Raw genomic sequence first — 23,999 nt, 5'->3', positions numbered from 1 at the left:
CAACATTTACACAGAAAATTAAGAGTGTGCACTCCAGAACCTAATTTTGAGACATGAGGGGAACATTCAAATAAGCTCAAGAGTTTGAACAGGCTCACTAAAAGGGTCTTGAAATTTTAGAGACAGTTAATTTCCCAAAGCATGAAGACAGCCTCACCTAATGTCTGCTGAGTTGATAATTAATATGCACAGATGCTTTGCTCCTTTGAGAAAGTAGCTGCCCTCGCAGTGAGGCAAGTGGGCAACATTACCTGAATGACAGTAGAAGACCCAGCTTTTCTCACTATACGCCCCCAGTGTACCTCTTTACTGCCTCTCCTTCCCAATGTCACACCCCACTCTGATCTTTCTCAGCATTCTAATCTTTCCACAGCATTGAGAGAAAGTATTGAGGCTGTCAATACTTTCTCTCAATGCTGTGGAAAGTGTTTTGTAATACACAATAGTACTGCCCCTCCCATCCTCCTAAACTCAGCACTCACTCTCTCCCATCCCTCTCTCTAGCTCTCCCTCCCTCCCATGTCCTGATATTAATGACACAGCTATCTGAGGCAGCAGCAGTTCCCCTGCGCTCTCTTCCTCCTGCAGGCTGCACTCATACACACACAAACGCGCGGAAAGATACAAACAGAGCGACGCACCAAAGCCAGTGAGACACTGGACGCGGGGTCTTCCAGGCTTTTTACTTAGAATCTTCAGGCAAATACTCGCCTAAAATCAACTCCGTCAAACTGCAAGTTGATTTTTGAGGCACTTGCATGCACTCTTGTCAACCTCCAGGCTTGTTTTGCTTTTACAAATCTTGCTAAAATGAGGACAACATTGCTCTGCATTTGTGCCACTCTCCTGCTCATGGCCACCTTGGTGCCGCAAACCACCCTGACAGCAGAGTACTCCGTCAACTCTCACCAGCGTTGGGACGCCAGAGGAGCTTACAGTCTTGGATCTGAATCTGGTCACCCCACCTCTTGTCCCGTGAAACTTCGACCCTCTGGCCACTGTGGGAGCTCTGGAGCTGGGGGAGAGGACAGCGAGGAATGCCCCTACCAGCTCACCTTGCCTCCTCTCACCATTCAGCTGCCCAAGCAGTTCAGGCTGCTGGAGAAGACGATGAAGGAGCTGCAGAGCCTCAAAGAGGTGGTGAACAAGCTGAAAAGCGGGTGCCAGGAGTGCCATGGGGAGCGGAGCAATAGGGTCTTTGGATATCAGCAAGCAGACGAGGGGCAGACACAGATCCCCATTCAAGGGGATGCTGGAGGAGATGCAGAGCTGGATCTTCAGAGGGGGTCCAGCCAAGAGGAGAGGGGAGATGGAATGGTGCCTGGAGCTAATTTGGACGGTGCCAGACTGGGGCAAGGTTCCAATTTTGGGAAAATCACACCAAGCCCAAGCAGTATGCAAGAGATGCAGGTAAGAGGCAAGCTTCTTCAAAATTAAAAATATATTTGATGTGCTCTTCACTTTAACCTAAACAAAATGTCACTGTGACAAATTTGACCTGTAACATGTGACAGCTTGGGTTTACCCCAACTCCTACCCCCATAGTTTGTAGGGGCAATGCAAGCACTGCAATGACAGCAATGCACCATTTCATGTACTTCCATCATAAATATGATCACATTCAGTACACCTATGAGATTAGTCCTCTTTTTAAAGCTCAGACAGAATTGCCAAATTAAATGGACAAAAGATGAGCTGTAGAAACAATGGGAACACCTTAGATCTGCCCAGTCAAATGTCCCCAAGTGAATCATAAACAGACCAGATGCTTAAAGACCTGCAAGGTCTTTACTGACATCGTTCCACCAGGGAAAATTCCTACTACTGTAAACATGGATGGGAAATCAGCATTAGACAACAGCCGAAATGGCGATTGAAATTGGGAGCCGAGCGGCAAGCTTGTTGATTCTCACAGCCTCATTGGCAGACTGCCAATCGTCGCGCAGACACCATTCCCATTCCGAAATTCACATTGGCTGGCGCCTGTAATAATCCACCTGCTTTGTAGTCAGTGCCAAGAACAATTTTCTTTACTCCCGCTTTCGGCCTTTTTTCCTCAGGTGAAACTGAACAGGATGTCGGCCAGCCTGCGCAATGCCAGGAGCCAGATATCGGCTCTACAGGGCAGACTGGAGGGACTAAACCTGCTCAACATTGACAACGTGCAGGCTATGGTGGACAGACGGGTGGAGAACATCACCGGAGTGGTCAACAAGCTGAGCTCCAGCTGTACTACCCAGTGCGCAGCGCAGAACAGCCCCCAGTGTAAGCAGCCTTCTTTCAGGATTCTTGGGGGGTGATTATGTAAATAATTTAAATCCTTTAATCCTCTAATATTTGTGTTATTCTTGTAGCATAACATTCACAAGACCCTTTTGGATGTATTTTTCACAGCACAACATTCACACCAGTCTTTGTCATTTAAACGGGTTCTTATCGTTGTCTTCTCCTCCCATGCATGTTTTGCAATGAATGCCAGGAAGATTAAGAGTGCTCCCTGCTTTTTTTGTTTCTACTTCACGAATTCAACACAGATGTAAACTTCAGCACTGACATTACTCATGCAGTTTTGGGTTGTGTTGAGGTGAATTTTCTGGCACAGTGGAAGTCCAATCATTCCAAAGTGGACCCTGCAATCACTTGAAAAAACAAACTCTGCTCCAACGCCGTAACCTTACAAGGACTTCAGTTTTACTGAAATGGGAAGTGAAAGCATCCACACTACAAGTTCCCATAAAACATCCCTATTTTAATAGGCGGTATGAAAAGGACCCTACACATTTTTTGTGTTGTCAGGCTATGCTATTTCAGACTCAAATATTCATAGGCCATTCAGCACAAGTCAGGCTTTAACAATATATCGCATAAGGTTAAGGACGGACCACTATTATTCTCCTTCTGGGATGTGTGTGTGTGTGTGTGTGTGTGTGTGTGTGTATTTGTGGAGTAGATGGATGAATGACTGGAATGAAATACAGAATGAATGTAGGGACAGATGGCTAAAATAGGTGGATGGAATGGAAAAATGGATGGATTAGGGGACAAGACATAAAACAATGTTACATTTAAAAGAAACCATTGTCCTCGCTATAGGCTATAGCTAAAGGCTAATTTGCAGACAAAGGGGCAGAGGTCAAAGTCTGGAAATTCAAATATGTTCTATAATCCGCCACCGTTTTCCATTCTAATCTAGATTCAGAAAACACTCAAATTTTTCCCACAGGATATACAAACCCTCTCAAGCAATTTGCAGGAGATATGTTTGGATTAGACTTGGAAATATCCAGCACTGAATTCCATCTTGGCTTTATTTTAAACAAGCAAAATTCTTTCAAGTTGATCATGATGAACAAGAGTGAAACAATGTGACAGTCAGGCACAAAAAACTGCATTTTCTTTGGCTCTTACATAACTAATTCAAGTGCTTTGACCCTCCATTATCCTTCATACGGAGCAACTCAAAAAAAAGAAGAAATAAACATACTTGACTTCACTGTGCAAAGAGTTCAAAAAAAGCTTTTAATGTAAAATCTTATTATAATCTTTCATAAATCTATTGATAACAGCTACAACCTAGCTAAACCCCACATGCATCCCACTTTGCATTGATGTAAAAGACTCCTTGCATGAGAGCACAGCAGAAATGCAAACAACAAAGTGAATAATATCCTGATGCTGCATGAATGGATGTGACACTGTATTGGGGCTTTCATGTGGAAAACAGATGTGAGCCTATTTCTAAGAAGATTAGCTGGGACAGTGGTGTGAAGGGAATCGCGTCTCCTTCTCTCGCCTCTATCTCCCAACTTCACTCGAAATTCCTGTCATCTTGTTCTTTCATTTACTTTTTTTTCCCTCCAGAGAACTAAACTCTTTTAATTTCACAATTTCATATTCTATCTCTGTTGCTCATTATTAAACTTCTACCTTCTTAAATTTTCGTTCCAGTTCACCTCACCATGTCTCTCCCCTCGCTTCTCTTCTTTTGGCAGTCATGTTCTTACACTTTACTGCATAGAAGGACTTGCTAATAGCACAAGCAGTCATTGAGGCGGCTCTCCTGACATTGCACAAGTCATGGATGGCTCACCAAGCCAGTGACACTCGTCTTTGCACAACCATCCATCACGTCAAGCTCAAAAAAATGAAAGTCGGTCTCCCTCAGGTTAAGGATGTTTGCCTAATGTTGCTTCATGTCAATCCAGAAAGTAGTGAGGACATAAAACAGCTGGTACAAGGGAAATTGGAAAACATCGTTTGATGAGGGAGCCGTTTCATAACACGGCCTTAGGTAAATATTTAATTGCGTCTGAACTCAAATGATATTTTAAGATATTTACATCCTTTCATGTTTTAGGAGAACAATCCAAACATATCCCAATGTTTACCGTAACTTCTAAATCTGGTTTCATGCAGACATTTTAAATCAAGTGAAGAACGTTGCATGTACATCAATTATAAAGTTCTACTGGGCTTCAGCTTTGCATTGCCATGACACATGAATATATTTCCTTGTATTTGATACTCTATCACAGAAAGTATGATCACCTGCGAAGCCAGGCTGCTAAGGATGTATTTGGACCTGTCAGATTCTGTACGAGCACCGCAGCTCAGAGCTACCAAATATATTGCACAGATGCAACACTAATATCTTTCACATGGGTAAAAACTAATCTTAAAATGGAAAATACTGGTAACAGTTTTCATCCTTTATGAACACAACCTTTTTTTCTTTTATTTTTAACATTTTTGGTACAACATTCATTCATAAAGGCAAGTGTGTGTGAAAAGATCTCTTTTCTTTTCAACTGTCCAGTACTGAGCAAGTAAGCATTTCAAATTAATTGAAAAATTTACAAATTAGATAATTTGAGGAAAAAACGTATGCCACTACTAGTTTGCATCATTGGACCTTCATCCTAAGATGACCAGTTTGACCAGTTCATGACAACGGTACTTGCGTCACAAACGGGAGCGTAATCCACCACTGATGGAGGAGTTACCATGGTCACAGCATAAACCAACAGTGCCATTTAAGTCTAGGTAAATTTTTCACAGACCAACAATACTAAAAGAGCAATAAAGGCATTTTGACAGAGTGCTGTAAACATTTCTTTTCATCCCTGCTGCCAATTCCGATAAGCATATTTCTGCAAGGAAGAAATGCTCAAGGCAAGCCGATAGCAGTTCAAGCGTTAAGCCACAATTACTCAGTAATCAACAATGTGTTTTTCTGCAGATGTGATGACTGGATGTTTTCTCTTTGATGAGTTTGAGTCCATCCACACTCTTGCTCTTTTTTGATCTTACAATTAACTCAAAGGGGAAAAAAGCCATCACTTCATAATACAAACATGTCTCTTTCACCCTCCCCATCTTCAGAAGGCCAACTGTCTTGTTTTTATATTTATTTTTCATGATGAGAAAATAGTCCGTCTGAACAGGCAATGTGGTTTTTAAGCAGTTTAAATGTCTTTGATAAGTATGTCAGTCAGTCAGACAAATCAGCTTACATTCACATACCAAGCAAATGAGTGAAAGACAAAGACTGCAAAGAAAACCAGCTTGTTAATGTCAGTAATGCTCAAAAGCATATGATTAAGTCTGACAGTTTTTTTATTTTTAGGCTTAAAAGTAAAAAAAAAAAATCACCAACATTATTTTTTTCAACAGCACTATATTTTTAAATCTCAGGCCGGTATCATTTGATGTTTTAAGCTAACGGGGGGGTGACTTCAGCTGGAGATTGAGGTCCGCTTTTTTATAAAGTATAGCAAATTTGAAGCAAAAACTGCATAGCAACCAGAGGGTCCTGGGGTTTTCTTTTGGTTGTTGCAGACACTATTAGAGCCATTTTCTATTGCTATGACTCAGAGCTCTAATGTAACTCAACAATCAGCGACACTTAACAGTCTTTCAGACATCAGTAAATGACTAATACTAAAGTTAAATGATTTTATAGGCTCAGTGCCAGACTACCTGGTCCATCCAGGGACACTGGCTGCCGCGTCAAATGGATGGGGACAAACCCACAGGAAGTAGTGAAGTGCAAAAACTGCACTTAGACACAAAGTGAACAGGACAGAGGAAGAATTTACAGGTCAATACTTTAAATGCCAAGTGCTGACAGAGCCATTACTGTGACAAGGGTACAATTTAACCTCACACTTGACTTTTAAACCATTCTCCATACTGAGATTCGCCACCAGCAGACCTTTTGCAGATTAAGTGCCTTCTGAAATGCAGTAGGAGAATAAAGTAAATCAGTCTTTGAGCATCTGGAAACAGCACGTTTCTTCTACTCAACACACATTATTCAGTCTAGACTTCCCCTCCCATTACCTGAGGTTTATGTCAGTTTTAATTCACCATCCTGCCGAACAGCCCCAGCAGTGAGTCAACAGCATCAACAATGGGAACTCAAGTGGGGTCCACATGCTGCTCACCCAGTGTCAAAATGAATTCAGAGGGCAGTATGCTTTTCTAATCCAGTTTCACACTTTCCCGATTTTTGACACGTCCGTCCCTGTCAGTTCATAAATGCTGCCTGACACAGGCCTTTCAGTTCATATTTTTAGGTTGGACTCTTGACTTGCTGTGCAGCGCAGAATAAAAAGAGCACAAAACCCAGGAATAAAAAGAAATGGAAGGGAAAAAAGCCAGCGGATAAGAATTTGATTTTTGGTGCAACATTTTCATCCAAATGTTGACAAGATTACTTAAATATCGGAATGCACAATATTGGTTATATCAGTTTGTATGATATCACAATCGCAAAGAACGGCTTGGATGCAATTTTTAGTAGGGTTTTATTCATTTAGGCTCCCTTCAGCCACATTCCTCAAGCCATTTTTTTTTTTTGGCTTATTGCCTGGACTCACTGTCCTTGATGCCCACAGAGTTAGATTTATTGGGACCAAGACGCCAACACTTGGTGAGAGGGATGGGGAAATTGTAATGACAGAAAAGGAAGTAGAGTAAGAAATATATACTGTAGGTCAATCGTGATCAATAGAATCATTGCAACATTAACATTGCAACTGCATGTTCTCTCTAATGTGGTGTAGTAGGCATGCTAATTATCACTATCAAGGTACATCAAGATTTAAAAACTATAGTTTTTCATGATACAGTTCTTGTAAGTTAAACAGCGAGATCTGTAGAATGTGGCTTCAGATGTTTACCAGAGTAATTTACTCAAGACTGATTGAGAATCAAACAAATCAAAATAGTAAACTTTAGTTTGAAACCATTCCTTTAGACTCACTCATTTTCGTAAGAGAATTTTGTGTACGCAGACTGTTATTACAATTTCTAGCTTTAATAGAGAATAATACTTATTGACAACACTTATAATACTTATTGCTTTCTCTCATTTTTTCAAATAGTCATCGTAGCCCCTCGGGACTGCTCGGACTATAACGCCCTGGAGGTGAGGAAGAACGGTGTGTACAGAGTGACCCCTGACCCTCGCAATGGAACATTTGAGGTTTTCTGTGAAATGGAGTCCTTCGGTGGTGGCTGGACTGTCATACAGCAGCGCCTCGACGGATCCGTCAGCTTCAACCGCACATGGACTGAGTACAAGAAAGGGTTTGGGAACCTGAGGTATGTTTTTTTTTTTTTTTTAAGCTGTATAAAAATGGAACAGTCAGGCACATTGTTAAACTCATACGCAGGAAAAGATGGTGCTCAAATAGGGTCACAAAAGAGGTTATAGTGCAGCCCCTCAGCATCCCGACTGTGGTGTTGTAGTAAACACCTCGTAGGTAGGGAATGAGAAATAACCCTATTTACATCAAGGTTAATTTAACCTGACAGAGATCTGGACTATAAACCTCCGAATTTAACAGCATGGAGGATCTAATAAAATCTGCAACTGCAAAGCATTATACGATTTGTAGGATGCAGCGCTTTATGAAGCTTGACTCCTCACTTTTATGGTGACTGTGGCACTAAACCAGAGTACGCTTTTAATATTGGAATGCAGGCAGCGCAGAAAATTCCCATCCCGACAGCATCATTATTGAAAAAAAAATTCAGTTATGAGGTTGGTTCAATTTTTTGCAATGAGAACACTTTACTGCAGTAGTGACATGAGGAAGTCAATGTTTTCTATACGAATTGACGCTTCTGTTCTTCTGGCATTAAAGATCAGAAACTGCCAGTGACGGGTTTTGATGCGCGTGACATTGGGTGGTGGAGATGGTATAAAAAAATAAAAATAAAAAGAAACAAAGAAAAAGAAAACTCAGCTGTCAGTGTATTGTCAATCTGAATCAGAGTCCACCCTGTAAAGTCGATCAGCATTGTGTGATGTCCCATTTGAGGCATCGCATATCTTGCGCTACGCGATGCCTGGAGTCTCAACTGCATTCCAGCAAATCAAACATATTTACAATTATCAGTTTAACTGGATTATTCTACAGCAATGGTTCTTCAATAGTGAAAGCACCACTGGTAGAACTTGACATACCTTGTACACATTAAAACTTGGTTGGAAGTAAACAGTAACTTAGAGCTAACTGACCAGAAATTATTCATCTTTGCTTTAACAGACATACTAAAGAAAGAAAAAAAAAGTCAGGACCCATCAGAAAGTAAAATAATTACAAGTACTGGTGGCTACTAGTTGGGTCCAAAACTTAACTGTTTTCTAGTAACAAGAAAACTATACAACTTACCAGCTGCAATCAATGCAAAGGTTAATGTGGAAATGTGTATGTAAATTAATTATTTCAAAAGCAAATAATTTATGAAGTTACTAAATGCAAAAAGGGAATGCTTAAGTTTTTTTTATATATATAAAATTATATTGCAAAACAATCCATCTATATCAAATCCATTTTTAAGTTACGTTTTATAGGATAGCAAAATGTTTGGGCTTTTTGTATTAAACGTGTATTCGCAGTTGTTGCCACATCCAACGACCTTCATCGTGAGGTAGCTCTTTTATTTAAATGCAACCGTTTTACTCACAGAATTTACAGGTTATTTACAGACAATGCTGCAGGAAATGAGTGCGTATGTTAACAATTTTGCCCCTCAAACCTCGACTTAAAATGCCCGGCCTGCTCTGACAAGCCATAACAATAGCGCAGCCCACCTGTTCTCAATATCGCAGATTGTTTGCCACCTGTTTTCGCCAACACCGATTGATTTTCACATGTAAAATAAGATTCTGCCCACACAAAATCTGCTTCTCCCCCACCCCAGGCTGCAAACTTTTCAGCAGAGTAAAATCAATTATTTAGCACACAAGGCTGTTGATGTTTAGAAGTAATAGCGAGAAGCACACCAGGCTTCTGCTTTATCTGGATTCAACTTTCAGATCAATATCCTTATTCTTTTTATCTTCCCTGTTGTTTTTTTCTAAGAAATAACCATGGTAACTTCTTGATAACCATGCCTGCAGCTCCAGCACTCCCTCCTACTAAAAAAATAATAACCTCTTTCATCCATTTTTCTGTGTCACACTCCTCACTGCCTTTGCTTCCCATCCCCACACCCTCCCATTTGTGGAGATAAGTTAATTTTGTTTGAATAAATATACGCAATTTCTAACTGTGCCAGTATTTGAGCTCATTTATATTGCATGTCTGACTCTTGGTTTCCTTCCTTCCTCCTGTTCCTCGCTAATCTGTCTGGCAGAAGCGAGTTCTGGCTCGGCAATGACCATATTCACCTGCTGACGAAGGCCAAAGACATGATTCTGCGCATTGAGCTGGAGGACTTTGAGGGTGTCCGGGAATATGCAAAGTATGACCAATTCTACGTGGCTAATGAGTACTTGCGTTACCGACTCTCCATCAGCGGGTACAGGTAAGAGGGTTGTACTATTAAAATGTACTATTAACCAATTCTGCTGCAGAGTGGTCAAATATACAGTCAACTTTTTTGAGCGCAACATGTTCCATCGTTCCCTCATAAAAAGATACTTGGAGTGTTGCGTTGATTCTGTCTTGCATGTTTGAGACATCTTTGAATCTCCCATGGCAACTAATCAACTGTGTGACACGCCTAAGTAAACAGAGCGTTCGAGGCCCAGCTCCTTCAGAGCTTCAGTTTCCAAGCCTTTGAGCTTTTGCTTTCAAGAGCAGCTCTCCCCTGCGACTCTGCTCCTTCAAACTAGCCAGCAGCAATTAGCAAACACCTGGCAGAACTGCACATCTGCTGAGCGCATTATACGGCCTGCTTCTCAGTGCAACACTGGTAAAAATATTGTTAAGGGGGTAGTAAAGAAGTGATGTTGGGATGATTGACTGAAGGTCAAGTTTCAGAAAGAGCAGGAGTTTTTAAAGATACAGAATCCCAATTTCAAGGCTTTGAATAAGGGAGTCAGTTTTCTTTTATATTTGATATACATAGAGCATTCTTCATACAACATTCTTTGGAATGGTCAGTGTACATAAATCCCTCACTAGAAGAGTAAATACCTATCCTCTCTTACAGTGGAACAGCTGGGAATGCCATCAGTTTCAACAAGCACTTCAACCATGACCAGAAGTTCTTCTCCACCCCCGACCGTGACAATGACATGTACCCCTCTGGAAACTGCGGCGCGTACTACAGCTCTGGCTGGTGGTTCGATGCTTGCATGTCTGCCAACCTCAACGGGAAGTACTACCACAAGAGGTACAAGGGTGTCAGGAACGGGATCTTCTGGGGAACGTGGCACAACATGACGACGGAGTACTACCCCACCAACTACAGGCAGGCCTTCAAGACCGTCAAGATGATGATACGGCCCAAAAACTATGTTCCTTAAGAGGACAGGGCAATCTTCATCCAAGAAGGAGAAAATTCAAGAACATAAAACCCCACACCTTTTCGTGTAGCCATTCACACATGCTTACATAAACACACACACACACGCATACACAAAGACAAGTGGTAAAGAAAGTTTGACTGCAGTACCAACAAAAATCATTGTGAAATATCATATTGTGCCATCTCATTTTACTGTACGTGAGCGTGGCCTTTTAAATGTTGGATCAATATGACAATAACAATAATAATAATAAAAGAAAATCTGTGAAAAATGACAGACTATTAAAAAAAAAAAGAAAAAAAAAAAGCGTAAAGGCCAGCCTCCTTCCGGGAGCTGCAATATTCCATGGGACGTTAACGTGAATAATTTGTCACCGGTCCCTGACATTTCTCCCACTTTCATCCTGCTGCATCGTGCTATAATCCCTGCTGAGACGCAGCACAGCACAGCACATACCAGTAGTAAAAACTAATGAGCTATCATTTTCTCTGCTGTAAATGATTTCATAATTAACAACGACCACTCAAGTGAGGGAGCTTATGATAGAGTTTTGTGTCTGAAATTACTCATAAAAGACATCCTGCTGGGACTGTTTAATTACACTGGGGCAGCGTGGTAATGCATCATTATCCTAAACATTATGAAATTCGCCAGGGAAGACATGCGGCCTTAGAGGTATCCCTATAGTTCTACTTGTATGCGGTAGAGCTTAGATTACTGACTATCTGATAAATTGCTCTTGACACTTAACAGTTTCAATTATTTTCCCATCATTATCTCTTGGTGCGCTGTACAGCTCTTATTGTTGACACATTTTAAACTTTTTGAGATTCTCCTTGTCAACCTTGTGTACAATACTGCTATCTAGTGTTAGAAAACTGCATAGCACCGTATAGTCAATTTTATACACACTGAAAGGCAAAGATGGACTAAAGAAGTGTTCATGTTTTGATGTGTACAGTATTTATTTTACTTTGTGATGCAACAGAGCTTTTATATTATATGTATGGTTGGTTATACAGTACAAAGTCTATACACTGTTGACTGTGCATATTTGTGATCGTTCTAAGCAAATACATGTATTTGGACCTTTATGCATCTACCATATTGATATTTTTTAGTCATATTAATCTGTCATGCCAAAAATAAATCTACAGTTTTTTAATAATACTAATAAAAAAAAAGTTTGCGTGTACTACATTGCCATATTTCTAACCAAATTTCACTCAAGCAGATAACCTCCCACTCGACTCTATAGTACCTTACAGAATTTTTGGTCAGCTTTATTGCTCATCTTTCAAGTCCAAATGTCAATATTCTAGAAATGGTGAGGTTCACTAAGAAGCACGTTTTGAAGCATAAAGTTGTGCTTCCTTTCATACGACTTTTATACAACAGAGGTTTTTGTTCAGCAAAAACAAGACTCATTAAGCATTTGACAAGTCAGCTGAAGCCCGTAGAGTCTGAAATGGAGCTCTGGTTTGTTTCTTGACAGTCTTTACTTTTGAGAAAATTCACAGACATCCACTCAATCAGTCTAAATGCTTAAAACCCATGAATTAGAATTTTCACTATAGAAATAAGTTAGAGTTTAGAAATTGTTCTTACCATATTTACTTTGTTTCCCATTTGATGTTGTGTAAAGTCAAGAATCCTGCGTTTAGGGAGGAGAGCACGTTGACCGTGCAGCTAATTAGCGACACCTGGTTGCCAATCAGCCGCACCTGTTTGACTCATCAGTATTACAGAGGCAAGAAAGATTTTTTTTTTTCACACGTAGCTTCTCCATTTTGTCTATTTCTTTTATAATATGTACTAATAACATGGAATCTGCTGTGGTAAAGATGAAGGATTACGTCCTGGTTCCCCTTTTCCATAAATGGGATGAATTTAGAGTAAATTTCCATCTTAATGCTGATGCTAATATGTTGCGTACCCACTCAGGCTACAAAATACGTGAATAAAAAAAAGTAAAACAACAAAAAAGAAATAAAATGGCAATTCTGTTCCATTCTACTCCATTTTATTCTGATACTTAATGGAATGCGTACGAATACGTAAGCATTGACGTTTTACCTCATCCAGAAAACGAAAACATGAAGCAGGGATGTCTTCCATGGTTGATTTTCCGGGACCAAAGTAATGTTGCTATTCTATTGTGAAGCGTAGCAGAGTTGGAAAAAGTTCGTCTGCACTGATTCTTTACCCAAATGGTGTGTTGTTGTAACCATAACAACGACGTCACACGTCTCCCACGCGACGCTGAGCATTGCTGAACAAAAATAATAAAAAAAAAGGTTTTTCGATGCGACAGCGATATTTCCCCGTCCAGACAGATAGGCGAATAGTGGCGTGCAGTCGACGCCAATTTGTTTAGTCGTGAATACACACTTTATTAATTATGCAATTAATTTAATTTACTGCACTCATTGATAGTAGAAAAAAAGATAAAATTACCTAGTCTACGACCCCATTTGAAGAAAGTGACAAATTTTATTATTAAAACTAAATAAAATTATCATGTTTGCGCCATTCATTGACCCCCTTTATTATAAACTTAAACATATTTTATTAATATTTGCATTTTAATTCATATTTTTACTGAAGAAATATACATTTGTCTGCTGCTCCTGGACGACTAAAAAATTTAAGTTTTAGTGCATTTTATGTAGTTCTTTGCACTGCTGAACCCTTTTCCATTTGCAGTAATTGTCCACTAGATGGCAGCAATATGTCTACTAACGAGGGTCTAAAACTAGGAAAACTTCAGCCCAGTTCTTAAGTCCTTAGCTCCTTGTATCTCAGAGGATAGACTTTAAGATACTTGTGTTGGTCTATATTCAGTTATTCACTGGCACCAAGAAACATTAAGTATCTTTTGTCATTGCATCAAACTTCCAGACCACTCAGGTCTTTTGGTTCAAGTCTACTTTACACCCCATGTCAGAACCAAGAATGGAGCAGCAGGATTAAATATTTATGCCCCTCTAATCTGGAACAAACTTCCAGAAAACTGCAACTACTGAAACACCCGAATTCCTTTTAATCTATGCTAAAAAAAAAAAAAAAACCTATTTGATTAGTTTCCTTTGAGTGAAAATACATTCATTTTCATCTGAATTGCAGCTTTTCATTACTTCTCTTTATTGTCATGTAATGTTTCTCTTTTTGTTGTGATATGTTCGTATCCTGTAAAGCACTTGCCTTGTTGCTGAAATGTGCTATACAGATCAATTTGACTTTATTTGTAACCTCCTAAGGTCATGTTTTGGCCTTGATATCAAAGAACACAAGGTTATAAAAATGTGAAATAGCTAAGCATCCTCAGGGATAAATAATCACTGATTCAACTTGCCTCAGTCCAAGGGGAATTGATGACGACGCAACACTCCTTTCAGTTTCTTTCCCACAGTGCATCCTGAGAGCTTGAAGGGGCCATCATTCACTTTCTGCAACAGCTGGTGGGATGTGCTATCCAAGCAACAGTAGGCTTGCAGTTCAGAACAACTTCCTCATTGTTCCATTCATTCTGAACTCTTCCTCAATGCAGTGCAAGAGACTGTCTTAAATGTATGGTTTAAGACTGTCCGAGTCTTAAACCATACACTCCGACAACAGCCAATGAACTCGGAGTTCATTGGCTGTTGGAGGAACACACCCGTCATCTTCAAACACTACATTAAGAGGAGAAAGACGCTGCAAACGAACTTGCATTTAACAAATGTACAAGAAAATCAAAGATTTCGTCAACATAAGGATCTCTTCAGAATCATGAGTAACCTTTGGGTATTTATTTTCTCAACAACCAAAACGATTCACAGTTGGGGGGTTCTGCAGCTGATTTAGGATCTGCAAGTCAGCAAGTCATGAGGCAACATAGGGAAATAAGGGAGGAAAAAATAATAGTAGTCCTTCTGATCTTACAGCTGATTTTTTTGAATCACCAATTAAATATGACAGTAGTTCTGCTTTTTCCATCCACGCTAAATATGAATAAATTGAAGTGATATTCACACTCAAATGGGTGTGAATGTCAATAAATCAACCTTTTTTTTTTTTTTTAAAGAGATGTAGGTTCATAGTTACACAAAAAGTAAACAGTTAAACCACTACAACTTGGGATGAAGACCATCAGATCATCTGCAAACTTAAGATGGTCTGTTGGTGTTTTACCAAGCATACTTTCAGCTGTATGAACAGATTATTTACATGCAAATTAAATAAAACTGGAGAGGAAGCCATATGTTCCACATTTACATTGAACAGTATCCAAACACGTGCACAATACTTAGTAAATGTAGTTGTACTCTGATAACTTTTTCACATTTTGTCATGTTACAGAAGAAAAATTCATTCATTGCGACACTGGCTGTATGTCGTCCTGCTGGAGGACAGAACCTCTGGCCTTGACCTCTACTCTGTTCCACCTCCTAAAATGGTTTAAGAGTTGGACTGTATTTCACTCCATACTTCTTTGCAAGGCAATGTGACAGTTTAAACTTGTGGATCTTGGCCGTCTCCACTGGGCTCTGTCATGACAATATTATCCTCCATGTGTGCCCAGCATTACCACTTCAGGGGAAAGTAAACATACCCTAAAATTAAGGTATTTTGGGCAAATAACTCAATACTTCACAATCACTGGAAGCGTTTTTTATACTGGGCAATGCCTTTTACTTTCTTCACTTTGTGCCAGTGTTTTAGGCCTTATAAAGGTTAAAAAGGGTCAAAATGTCTGACGACTAATGAGTTTTCCACCAGGTCTTCCCATCAGCTAAACCACAAATGCTGTCTGGCGACTTCTTTTTTTTTTTTTTTTTTGCCACATTTCAAGGTAACTGCTGTGAAGTTTAACAATCTCCAACAGATGTGGATGATGCATGTTGCATTAGACACCGGTGATTAAAGCTGCCAAAATTACTCACTGGGTTTCTGCTGTGCTTTGGGAAACTTAAAAAATAAAAATAAAGACAGGTGGAAAGTTGCAAAAACAAAAAAAAATTATTGTTGCATCCATATTTTTGCCAAAATAAAATAAAATAAAAAACAGACCCCTCAAAAAAAAAAAAAAAAAAAAACACAAACTGTAAATGTACTTATCAGGTGATGTGACCAGTACCAGTTTATTGCAGATCTGTTCCCACGCGCATTTCAGAGTCTGTAAGAAATATTTTACAGATTTTCCCACACACATTTTTCTTGTTACTGTCGATCTTGTGAAATACTTTTTCATTCATAGGAAGACGTGGGGAAGCAGGCAATAAACACATACTTAGAACCCAAAAGTCCTAAATATCACAGCTTTTGGAAGCAGGATCTTTTAAAAATTAAAATTTTATGGCCCTTAAAAACCAAATCCAATTGTAGACAGCAATGAGTCACAACAAATGGGGTAAAATGGTAAAGCTTCTGCTACTTTTGTGAGCAGTTTCCCAATTAAGGAGGAGCAATGTTATTCCAAGCCATAATTCTCTTTTTCTTAGCTTAAACGTCTGTTAACAGTCGGTAGATATGCTAGCCTGGTCAAGCACAAGTTTAATAGACTACTTGCAAAATAAATAGCTGGAAAACAGAGAATTGCTCTTGGCAAAATCCATGTCTGATGTCATTTCTCCGAGTCTCTACAGGATCCCTGCAGAGAATCTAGAGCATTGTTCCACCATATGTCAGCTTGCTGACTCCAGACTGAAAGACCCCCCCTTACGCATGAACTCATCTGACTCATGTAGTTCTTCCAGAAAAACATAAAACATATGTACTGGACAGCCGTCTTGGTATTTCCCGAATCTATGTCTCGGAGGAAAATCAGCTGAAGTCCCGTGTGTGTGCCAGTAGCAGTCATGGATAGTTTTCCAATATGACTGAATTGGGATAACGTGTCATCTTCGTTAGGTGTCATAAACTTGGTCTGTTGTACTTAGTTTCCAAAGTCTTTTATGTCAGCGTCTGATGTGAATTCAACATAAATGGGGTGGACGGACGGACAGACAAATAGGATTAAGACACTTTATCAGGGTTTCCCCCCTCGTGTATTATAAGCCTGGCGGCCCGCCATGCTTCACTAGCTCCCCGGCCAGGCTAAGCGCTTAATTTTCTTATTTATTTTTTTAAATCAAGCAGGATTGCAAGCTGCTCTGTTGCTCTGAGCGTTTCACTGGCGGAGCATATTTATTCCTAATATATAAATATATATAAATATATAAACCCGTCTTCTATAGGTTTATAGAAGACAGGTTTACACTTGAAGATAGGTCAACTGGGGGCCTTATGGAGCCGCTGACTTAATTTGGATTAAACAGAAATGCAAATAACTGACTTTCATTTTAACTGTATTTTTTTATTATTATTATTATTTGTTGTTTTTAAGATTCTATAGTTGTGGGTTTAAATAGCGTTTCGCTGGCAAAATTTCCCGTAACATCTAATTACCCAGTAATATCTTTACACTTCCTGTCAACATAACATCTTTTAATACAAAAACACGGTGGACCCCCTCAGCGCCCCAACCACCGGGTTAGCAAATTTTCCAAGGGGAAACCCTGGAAAGAAAACCTTTAGAAAGACAATTACATGTCTTTTGTGATGCCAAGAATAGTCCTTACTATTCTTTGCGAGACATTTTTGTCCAAAGTTTCAACACTTGTGTGTTAGGCGGTGGATTAATTGGTTCCAGGTACGTGACCCAACATGACTCAGAGGTGGAGGCTTTCCCAGGCCTCTCCGAACGTTCCTGAGGATTAGGGTAAAATTGCAACCAGCTCCTTGTATCCGCTAAGAACATGATCATAAGTTCTGTCTGAATTTCAATAATTTTTCACAAACATACATGAACTTCACGGTCAAGGACCTGGGGGTAACATATTAACTTCTTGAAAGGAACCCAAATACACACACTGGATCGGGTTGTCTTGCCAAAACACATAAAAAACACAATGACTTTGCCTTCTGGAAACGAAGTAGTCATAGAAACAGAGCAGGATTTAATTTGCACAGCATGAAAAAAGTAAAATTTTCCTGAAGAGGCTTTGATGTAGAAAAGCCCCAGTAGTCCTCCTCTTAGTTGTTGCGCCTGGTTTTGTTTTACACCCTTTCAAATGTTTGCATTAGACAAAAACAACCAAAAAAACTGAAAGATAAAAAGGAAAAAAAGAAATTTAAGGACACACGAGGCGAAAGTGTATGTTTCCTTATTCTGGGTAAGGACACCAAACTATTTCTAACATTTTCGGACAAAGTGCTCTTTGACATCCACCTCTCAATTTGCTCAAAAGCAAGAAATTAAGATCACGCGGAAAGGTCCAACCAAAGTCTGATTTAAATTCCATTTGAGATTCTGGAATGTAACCTTAAACAAGCCACTCACAAGCCTGCCTGGGATTATTCAGGGTATTTATTGTTACAAAAGATTGCAATCCATCCTCCTTCACTCATGCTATTTTGTTTGAGGTCTTAAAGAGAAGATACACACAAGATTACAGCAATCTCAAATCGTTTCAAGACAAACAAAATTGTTGTCTTTTGCTCTCATAGCTGCGATTTTTTTCAACAATTCAGGGAGCCGCATCTGAACATCTGTAGCCTACAGATCTTTGGCATTAACCGATTTACGGGTAAAACTGGGACGTCATTTGAAAATGATAGAAGAAAGGAAAGCTAGACCGAAAGAAGCAGGAAAGAGCTCCTTTTTTGCACGCCGTGGATTAGAGGATGGAAACAATTATATCCATCTGTTCACCAGAGCTTGAGGACAACCTCTTATATGCATACATTTTCAGTCTGTCGGTACGATTGTGTGCTTTCCACTGAATCAGAGAGGAATCCTCCAGTCTGGCTTCTTTTCTCTTTGATTCAGGCAGCCAGGAAACAGAAACATCCCTGGTAACACTGCCTTCTGCAGTTGAAATGTTTAGGCTTAAGGTTTAATCTCATTTCCTGTCATCACCAATGGCTCTAACCCTGTGTTCCTTAATTAGACGATTCAAAGAACATTGATTCGGATTTGTCGTTGGCTACTGCGGATTCCTTTTAGGTACACAAGACGCGACATTCATTTTCCATCACATGGCATGTTTATACCTCTGCTTGTCCACAGTGCCACAGAGATCACAAGAAGAAGGTATTTTTATATGCATTTTAAGGGAGATCGTGCACCAATTTAGATCCTAACATCTTCATCTCTTGGATGGAACAGTGACCAATTTTTTGTATCTCCATCAATGATTTATCGCCAATCCTTCTAAACTCCCGTTAAGCAGCTACACGTTTAAAATTTCAATTTGCTTAGATTTGGTTCTTCTTAACTTTTACACAAAAGCACAAAACATCTGGTAAATGTTTGATTTTGTGTCAAAACTTACCATTTTAGGGTTTGTGCTCGTCTCTTTTAACTGATCTGTTAAATAAATGTTGCTTTTAATTCTTTGTGTCCTTTCTGCTAGCTGTAGCTTTAGCTAAAAGACGCAAATGTGAAGGAAATCCTTTATCGACGATGTCCAAGGTCAGTCCTCGAGGGCTGCATATGTTAGACGTTTCCCTGCGTCAGCACATGGGTATAAAAGGAATTGGTAATTGGCAAGTTCCCGAAGAGCTTGATAACCCGATGAGGAGCTAATTAAGTCATTGAGAATCAGCTATGTTGGAGCAAGAATACATCTATGTCCAAATTATTTGTAAAAGTGTAATTTTTTTACATCACCATTTACAAGGTTTACAGAACTGCTGTATAGATGGACTCAAAAGTTGTCTTATGAACAGTTTTTTTAAAATATTATTTTCTGATGTCTAGGCATGACTTATAGAAGCTTATTGTTGCAGAGGATGTGTAGTTTTTTTTTTAAACATGGCAACAATAATACAAAAACTGACCATAAAATGTTGCTCTTTTGAGGAAAAAAATCTATAAAGCGTGATTCTTAAGAATTTCACAGACTCTAAAATCAACAGATTCCTTTTTCAATTTATTTTTTTTAGGTTTTACTTTAGACCAAGTCATATTTTCCTTACCATAATATAGTGGCATAATCTAACTGAACAGCATGAAAGGCTAAAAGCAAATTAAGTTGTAAATATGAAACAATTAGATCACTTCGTCGTACCCGCATATCTTTTTTGCTTATGTTTTGTGCCTCATTTTATGTTTCCTGTGTTTACATACGTTTACTCAACTTTTATGCACGATTTTTTTGTAACAGTTTTCTTATCTTTACAGTTCTGCACTCATGCAGCGAAAAAGTACCAGACTCAAAATACTCCAGTGTTTTCCTTTGTTTCACTACTTTGCCAGAAAGCCAGACCACAGAGACGCAGTATAATTTTCCGTGGTTGGTGGTTCATCTTCAATAAGGCACAGTTAAATTTTATGAGATGATATGCTGCATCAACAACTTTTTAATGTGTTTGTGCTTTTTTTTTTTCCCTCAGTGGAAAAGGGGGTTTACTGTTGAGTCCTCAGGGTGTAGCTGTCAAAGGAAAAACCAAAATTACAGGGAAGAAAGCTTATATTGAGCTCGAGAGGGAATACAGAGCTGTGGTGATACAATACGTCTAATCATCGAGCGGCCATTTTTACTCAAAATCCTAGAGAACAGCAACAACAGAGGAGGCATAAACGACAGAAGAGGGATGGTTGGATGAATGTATGTTAGAGCAGTATGACTGCATTTTAAAACCGTTTTTATTAACACTGCGATGACCGCCAATAAATATCAGAATATTATGGTATTATGAGATTCTATGAGCTAGAATTGGGGTACAACATATATATACCACCATATCTTCCCTTTATTCTCTGCGGAGGTCGTTATGACAACTTGAAAGTTACTCTTTTCAACGTGCAACTGCTATAGTAGGATCCTGGCACTTCAAACAATCTGAACAAACAGCTTTATCTGTGGCTCTACCCTTTTTCTTTATTCAGCTAAGACCAGACAGACTTCACATTCTCCTTCTAATGACTCACTGGCAAAACGCTGAGCTGCAAGCTGACCCCCCGCCTTGGTCCATTCTTCACGCCCTGACACAAAATCCCAAATTCCCTTCACTTCAGTCACAGCTAATAACAGGTTTATTTGCTGAGTCAACAAGTTCACACATGTATTGCGTGAAGCTGGGCGAGAACCAGATGTTGAGGTCAGGGTGAAGGTATGCAGCTCCAGCGTCTGCTGCCGGCTCCCTTTGCGACCTTCGAACCACATCTTGTTTGGGGGCTAGCGGGTTGGGAAAGTAAAAGCTGTGACCTCCGTGCATCCACCCACACCGGCATTAGCCGGCAAGATTTTCTGGATTAGCATTCGCAGTACAATTAGAAAAAGCAACGCAAGAGAAAATCGGCAACGAAACCAAACCACGGGTTTACTGCAAACTATGAAAATCCCACTTAAAAGAACTTCCAACTGGAAAGTCACACTGTACTTTGCGTTACCACATGCTGGCGTATTTAAGCAGGCTTTTTATGTACGCATTAACGTAAAGAAATTAGGCGTATTTTGTGAAACACCAGTTCCTGTCACGCCCATCAAGAACATGCGTCACTCATGACACGCTTCCGTTTTGTACCATCGGATGAAAGATGTCGAATTTTAGATTAGAACAGAATGTATTGTTCGTCGCTGTAAGTATGTACAAGATTAAAAACAGTGCAAACACATGTAGGAAAATATGAACGATATAAAATATACGCAATATAAACATAAATATGGTGATATTTACAATATTGAATACATCTGCACATGATGACTTCCTCTTACTTACCCTGCACACTAAAGTATGTGAATGTTATTTGAAAGATCACAAGCATGTTTGCAATGCAACACAGAAACTTTCATGAGCAGATCTACCCATAGCCCAAGGGGAAGTAATTACGTTGTCAAAAAGCAGAATGATTTGTTTACTTCACAACAAAAGGTGTGAAGCAGATTGTGTCCAAGCCAATAACGTACTATAATTCTAAATATCTCACCACAAAAAAAATGTTTTCATTCCAAATTTCAAACAATGTTCTCCGGTAATGTGTGTTATGTAAATTCATTGCTGTGTATTTCTTCATAAGATTTTGAGCATCCTCTTAGAACTGTCATACGACACCAGGCTTCGTCAGATTCCTGTAATTCTGACCCTACAGGAGGTATTTCATGCCAACAATCATTCATATTCAACAGATCTATGAAGAAACCTCTACAATATGAGATGGAATATTTATTTTCCATTTGGCATTAAGTCATTAACTGAGGTTGAGAATTTTAAAGTCTTTTCTTCGCTCACTCTTTTGTTTATATTACTGGAATTTTAAGCATAGCTAGTACTGATTAAATACGCATATGTCCAGACATATTATAAGTCACAGGCTTTCATCACATCTGTCCCCACAGAGGGGGGAAAAAAAAGGCGATCGAAAAAGCCAAAGTCAAGACATAGATCTGTCCGCGCGGTCTTATTCGGTATGCAGGCAGGAACTTTGGGTGAAAGCAGAAAAGGGAAGAAAAGCGAGCAAAGAAAACACGGGATGTGGGTTAAATGAGAGGGTTGCTGATGGTTTGGATGGAAAGAATCAAAGGGTGAGGCTGTAGAATGGAGGGTATTTTTTGCTCTGATGGGCTTGTTTTGCCCTCAGTAGAAAGAGCTTGCTACGGTTTCACTGGATGCCGACTGAGATCCGCTTCCCTCCAACACGTTTTTCCACACTGAATATAAAGTTGTTCCATAAGTTCTTTACAACAACAAGGATTTGTAGATTATATATTGAAAAAAAAAAAAGAAATATCACATAAACGGGATCCTTATGCGGCTTCTTTATTACGCCAAAGAGAAGAACCCACTTCCTAAAAAAAATAAGTCATGCTATATGTTTATGCCTCATGGAAAGTGGCGATCGCAATGACTGCTGCCCAGGCTAGACTAATAAAACTGTACACTGTAAACAGAAAAACACCAGCCATGGCTAACATCTTCATCATAATACTTGTTTACTTTTGTGTACGTGCTCTTCTCTTTTCACAAACTGCAAAACCAGTTTGTAAATTTGCACTAGATATTTTCTAGTGCTCATATCTTAGAACACTTGAAATAAGACCAACTTAATGAGTTTTCAGCAAGAAAAAGGAGCTTGTTTTAAGTCAGTAAGTCCTTAATTTTGATGGAAAAAATGCCAGTTCCATTGGCAGATTATTTCACTTAAAGCAAGAAATTTTCCCCATGTTGTAAGTGAAATAATACGCCAATGAAACTAGTACTTTTTCATCAATATTAAGACATTATTGACTCAAAACAAGGTCCTATATCTTGTGGAAAGGTCGCATGCAAGTTCGTTTCGTCTTATTTCAAGTGTACTAGAAACTAGACCAAAATTACTTGGTAAGATTTTGTGCTTTTGCAGTGAATGCTATAAACAGCAAACGTACAACACAGCCCTATTAGAGGTAATGTGTGATCAAACACAAACGACAGCTCTGAAGATTGTAAAAAGCAAAAGAAGCTCCATAAGGTCCAATTAAATCAACCCTGAGGCTAAAACAGCTGGACACAAACTGCTTTAAAAGGTTGTTCTTCATAAAACACTTCTTATAGTTCCTTGACTGCCTGTGATTTGTTGTTCAGATGGGAATGTGTTTAATATTGGTTCTACTTTGAAGCAGGCAAATTGTGCAAAATATTACTGATTGTACTTGTAATAGCTGTATAATTCGCATACAACTATTGAAGCACTCCCAGATATTCATTTGGTTATATGAATGAAGGTTTCCTGCACTACAAAATAAATATTTTTGTTGGATGAAACATTGGAACAATTTCTTCTTCTTCTTCTTTTTTTAAAGGTTTTAGGTTAATCGTAATTTCCTGCTGTCAGTGCGATTTGGTGAATTGTTTCTTGGTCGTGGATACAATTCGACACACGTCAGTGCAACAGCTGCTTTTGCTGTTTGCTTAGATTTTGTGCAACCACCCTGTCTTTGATCAGACGTTTTACACACACACACACACACACACACACACACACACACAAAGAGGGGGGCAAAGTACACATAGTGGTTGACGAAAGCCCCCTCCACATTTTTGACAGATGAAACAATCTGTTATAGTAAAAACATTCCTTCTTTCAGACAGAGCCCAAATATGGGGATGTTCCTTTAGCGATTAAGCAGGTGTGCCAGCAACTGGCACCAACACCGGTGTGTGTGCATGCGTGCATGTGTGTGATTTGGAATTGGTGAAAGGTTGCAACAGTGAATGCAAG

General features: G+C 39.3%; 2 protein-coding genes across 3 annotated transcripts in view; one reads left to right on the top strand and one right to left on the bottom strand.

The window, feature by feature from the left end:
• The window catches only part of ccdc146 (coiled-coil domain containing 146), a 51,807-nt gene extending 38,539 nt beyond the window's left edge, over positions 1 to 13,268 (bottom strand). Inside the window, exon 1 of one of the 2 annotated variants that reach the window (XM_016664467.1) lies at positions 12,848 to 13,268. In XM_016664467.1, coding sequence (XP_016519953.1) covers positions 12,848 to 12,889 — 42 coding nt within the window. In that variant the 5' untranslated portion in view covers positions 12,890 to 13,268. Of the gene's footprint in view, positions 1 to 12,379; positions 12,781 to 12,847 lie in introns of those variants that run through there. The other variant, XM_007579163.2, reaches the window with a different exon arrangement.
• On the top strand, positions 541 to 11,865 carry fgl2a (fibrinogen-like 2a). The gene is made up of 5 exons (XM_007579142.2): positions 541 to 1,410; positions 2,061 to 2,265; positions 7,389 to 7,608; positions 9,652 to 9,822; positions 10,453 to 11,865. Exons 1-5 carry the CDS (start codon positions 811 to 813, stop codon positions 10,766 to 10,768), a joined length of 1,512 nt encoding a protein of 503 aa, XP_007579204.1. The 5' UTR covers positions 541 to 810; the 3' UTR covers positions 10,769 to 11,865.
• Positions 13,269 to 23,999: the final 10,731 nt, after the last annotated feature.

This window comes from Poecilia formosa, unplaced genomic scaffold, assembly GCF_000485575.1.
Source record: "Poecilia formosa unplaced genomic scaffold, Poecilia_formosa-5.1.2 Scaffold9, whole genome shotgun sequence".
Classification (NCBI taxonomy): domain Eukaryota; kingdom Metazoa; phylum Chordata; class Actinopteri; order Cyprinodontiformes; family Poeciliidae; genus Poecilia; species Poecilia formosa.
This window is presented reverse-complemented; position numbering and strand designations above follow the sequence as displayed.

Excerpts from the sequence above, each read along its gene's own strand:
- fgl2a (XM_007579142.2), top strand. The coding sequence starts at position 811 with ATGAGGACAACATTGCTCTGCATTTGTGCCACTCTCCTGCTCATGGCC. Across the intron at positions 1,411-2,060 it reads GCAGTATGCAAGAGATGCAG|GTGAAACTGAACAGGATGTC; the intron begins GTAAGAGGCAAG and ends TTTTTTCCTCAG. Across the intron at positions 7,609-9,651 it reads AAAGGGTTTGGGAACCTGAG|AAGCGAGTTCTGGCTCGGCA; the intron begins GTATGTTTTTTT and ends TCTGTCTGGCAG.